The 4,388-nt window shown below is 35.6% G+C and overlaps 1 protein-coding gene across 1 annotated transcript; it reads left to right on the top strand.

Annotated features, from left to right (window-relative positions):
- Window positions 1-3,184: 3,184 nt before the first annotated feature.
- LOC123266120 (uncharacterized protein F54H12.2-like) lies at window positions 3,185-4,048 on the top strand. The gene has a single exon (XM_044730151.1). The coding sequence runs from the start codon at window positions 3,185-3,187 to the stop codon at window positions 4,046-4,048; it is 864 nt and encodes a 287-aa protein (XP_044586086.1).
- Window positions 4,049-4,388: the final 340 nt, after the last annotated feature.

Below are 4,388 nucleotides of genomic sequence, written 5' to 3'. Positions count from 1 at the left end.
ATGCAGCGCGGCTATTAAAAAGGCTAAGAAGTGCACCTGCCACGTTAATATCTTGGGACGATAGAGGTCTTGTGACAATTAGAGGTAAAAAAGTAGCACGTTCTAATATCACTGATCTTTTAAACGATGTGTTGAGGTCTAGAAAGAGTGTGAAAGCGATAGGTCGTCAACAGTTTGCTCAAGTACTGCAAACGTTAAACATTCCGCGTGAATACATCGGTAATCGAGCTTATTTTAACGAAGAAATGTCAACTTCTACACCTAGAAGACGATCTATTAATTTTTCCGTGCCTGAAATACTTACAGAACACACATCCTTAGACGAATTACAATTAAATCAAAACGGTGAAGGTTCTATAAATAAAAACAGTCAAAGTAAAAAAATACCATGGATAAAGTTGAGATAGATAAAAAACTAAAAAACATCTATTATGATCCTATAAGACCAGAAAGTTTTTCAGGTGCTAAAAATATTCTAAAATACTCTGCTGAAAACAAATCAGAGCTATCTCAAGATGATGTTAAGGAATGGTTAAATAAACAAGAAACTTTTACAAAGCACCGTATGAACAGGAAACGTTTTATTAGAAGGACTTATAATGTTGAATCAATAGATGATGTCTGGGAAGCTGATTTAGCTGATTTACGAAGTATCTCTACGTATAACAAGGGTTATAAATATATATTGATGGTGATCGATGTATTGAGTAAGTATGCGTGGGCTGAGCCTCTAATAAATAAAACTAGTCTAAGTGTGACTCAAGCATTCCAAAAAATTTTAAGTAGAAGTAACAAAAGAATACCCCGCTTAGTGCAGACAGATAGCGGAAAGGAGTTTCTTGGAGAGACTTTTCAAAAGTTTTTGAGAAAAAAAGGAATATTGTTTAGAACAGTACGCAACCCTGACGTCAAAGCAGCTATTGTAGAACGTCTAAATAGAACGATAAAGGAGAGGATATGGCGTTATTTTATGTATTCCCGCACAAAAAAGTATTTAGAAATATTACAAAAAATTATTTACGCTTACAATCACACAACACATACTGGTATCAAAATGGCGCCGGTAAATGTTAACAATAATACAGCTCAAATAGCTTTTAATAACCTTAAAAAACGTTATGAAAATGAGAAGCGCTCTGCGCTCTTGAAAAACCGTAAGCTTAAATATGCTGTTGGTGACTTGGTACGTATCAGTAAAGCAAAGGCAGCGTTTACGAAAGGATATGAGAGTGGTTGGAGTAGCGAAGTTTTTAAAGTATCAAGTATTTCTGAATATCGCCAACCACCGGTTTATATATTAACCGATCTTCAAAACGAACCAATCAACGGTATATTTTATGAAGAGGAATTATCTAAGGTTGAATAAATGTCTTTAGAAAGAGATAATTTTTACATAGTGCTACCTAGCAATAGCAGCATGAAATACTTCCCGGACAACACAACTACTCATTTTATAACGCGTTTGCCCTATCTTTTAGAACTTAATGGATGGTGGGATGTTGCTTTAGTGGAAATTCAGACGCCGATGACAATCTTACATATTCCTAAAGATTTCACGAAAGTTACATTAACCGTTGAATATATAGATACAGAAGATAATAATAAAATAATGGATTCGTTCCTTTATTCTAACAACATACCACATGGTCAATATCAAAATATAGGCTCTTTAGTGGATTCTCTCAACAAACTTAAATCAGTTTCAGAGCATATCAATTTTACTTGTAGTGCTGGCGGTTTCATAAAATTTTATACAACATGCAAGTGTGAAAATGCAAGACATACGCTGGCATTAAGTGATCGGCTCTGGCATATATTAGGCTTCGAAGAAAGTTCGTTTTCTAAAGTTATAACAGACGACCCTGATGACTGTTGCGGATCTAAACCAGCCTCTCTATCTCAAGCTATACCAGAAAATTATTCGTTTATACAGATATTTGTGAAGGCTACATAACAGGAGATATTCAGGCCCCTCTACTACGCGTTGTGCCTCTTGATCACGATCAATACATTTACGGTTCAACTAAAATTAAAAGTTTTTCGCCTGGCCAATATATACCTCTATTACGTAAAAGTATGGCTACTATCGAAATTGATATAAGAGACGAATATGGTAAACCCGTGCCATTCGAATACGGGACGTTGACAGTAACGTTACATTTCAAAAGAAGTTTTTAAGATTCTCTACGATGATAGACTTCGAGATGATACAATACGGTGACGGTACCCGTAGTTATTCTGGAATAAGCCATGTTTATGTAGGATCACCTTATCAAAGAGGGCATGGTATAGGTAGTTTTTTGGGCGGCTTATTCAGAAGAGTATTACCTTTTTTAAAAAGCGGTCTTAAGACCGTTGGTAAAGAAGCTTTAAGATCAGGTGTAAATATAGCTACAGATGTTTTGGATCACCAAATCCCCGTTGAAGAATCATTTAAAACGCGCGTGCGCGAGTCAGGTAAAAATTTAAAACGTAAAGCCCAGGAAAAAATTGATAGTCTTATGAACGGGTCTGGCTATATACCTACCCAGTTTGCCTTAACCAACGGTATGAGCAACACACAACCAAACTCAAGAAAACGGATTGTTATAAAAGGCGCATTGTCAAATCTAAAGTGAAAAATAAAAAGTAAAAGTTAATAAAAAAAAGACCGATATTAAAAAGAAAAACAATAACAATAAAAATAAAAAACTACGTACAGTGGCTGACATTTTTGATAAAAATTTCTAAAATGTCGTTTTTACATGTACATTCGTGTGAGTGTGCTAAAACTGAGTTAGAATTATTTATTCTACCGCCGACCCAAACAACAATTGAAAGTTCCCAATGGGTTCATTATAAACCAATTTCATCATTGACTGATAACTCGCCGATAGAATTTGTTGTTCAAGGACAAGGGGATGAATACATTGATTTAGCACATACGATGCTAAGGTTATGCGTGGGTATTACCAGAAGAAGCCCTGTGACAGCTAGCGCTCACCCTCCTAAAGTAGCACCTATAAACAATTTTATGCATTCAATATTCAGTTAAGTTGATGTGTTATTCAATCAAAAACCTGTATCAACACCTAATAATTTATATCCGTACCGGGCATACATAGAAACTTTATTGAACTACGGAGCAGATCCCAAAAAATCGCATTTAACTACTGTAGGGTGGTGCTGTGATACCCCTGGAAAAATGGATAGTTTAACCGACGAGAATTTAGGCTTGAAAAAACGTAAAGAATTATTAACGTGTAATAAAACAGCAGATTTTATTGGTCATCTACATTGTGACGTTTTCAATCAAGAAAGATTTTTAATCAACGGTGTAGAAATGCGATTACGATTAACATGTGCACGTGATGCTTTTTGTCTAATGGATGACACAGTAAACGGTTGTGTATACAATATTAGTGACGCTAGTTTATTAGTGCGTCGTGCAAAAATTTCACCAGGAACACTTTTAGCACACGCCCATATGTTAGCTAAAACTACTGCTAAATATCCACTGAACAGAGTTGAGGTTAAAGCTGTTTCAATGGCAGCTGGTGTACATGGCGAGACTATGGACAATATCCTTCATGGCCAAATACCTAGACGTTTAATCATCGGTTTTGTTGATAATAAAGCATTTAACGGCGATGCTTCGATGAATTCTTTCAATTTTCAAAATTTTGGGATTAATTATTTATCACTGTATGTTGACGGTCGGCAAATACTGTCAAAACCACTCCAGCCTGATTTTGGAAACCGTATGAATTACATAGACGCTTATCACACGTTATTCTCAGGCACAGGTATTCATTTTTTGAACGAAGGGAACTCTATAGACAGATTTGATTATCCTAACGGCTATTGTTTATATGCTTTTGATTTAACGCCCGATTTATCAGCTAATAGTAACACTCATTGGAATTTAATCAAACATGGTACAGTTCGTATAGAGGTTAGATTTGATAAAGCACTGGCTACAACTACAAACTGTATAGTATATGCCGAATATGAAAGTGTTTTAGAAATAGATGCTTCGAGACAAGTAACTATAGATTTCGCCGGGTAAGCAAGTATTTAAAATTTAGTATACGCTTTGCTGTAGTACGGTGGAGACCGATATGTCTTCTGTTGTTATATATATCCAAGGCTTTATAAATAACGACCGTGAATTTTTACCTAAAGAAATAGGTGTAACCTCTCTAATTAACGGTGATACTGCACATTGGATTTTGGCTCCTGAATTCTCGTTTAACCTGCTATCCGAAGAAAGACAGCTCGAAAACAACGCTTTAACCCGAAAACATGGTCTTAAATGGTACGATGGGGAATCAATGGTAAAATACGTGCATACACAGTTACGTTTTTTTTGTCAAAATTCTATGAAAATTTATACAAGAGGGAGGGCA

Source organism: Cotesia glomerata, linkage group LG5 (genome assembly GCF_020080835.1).
Source record: "Cotesia glomerata isolate CgM1 linkage group LG5, MPM_Cglom_v2.3, whole genome shotgun sequence".
In the NCBI taxonomy this organism is placed as follows: domain Eukaryota; kingdom Metazoa; phylum Arthropoda; class Insecta; order Hymenoptera; family Braconidae; genus Cotesia; species Cotesia glomerata.
This window is presented reverse-complemented; position numbering and strand designations above follow the sequence as displayed.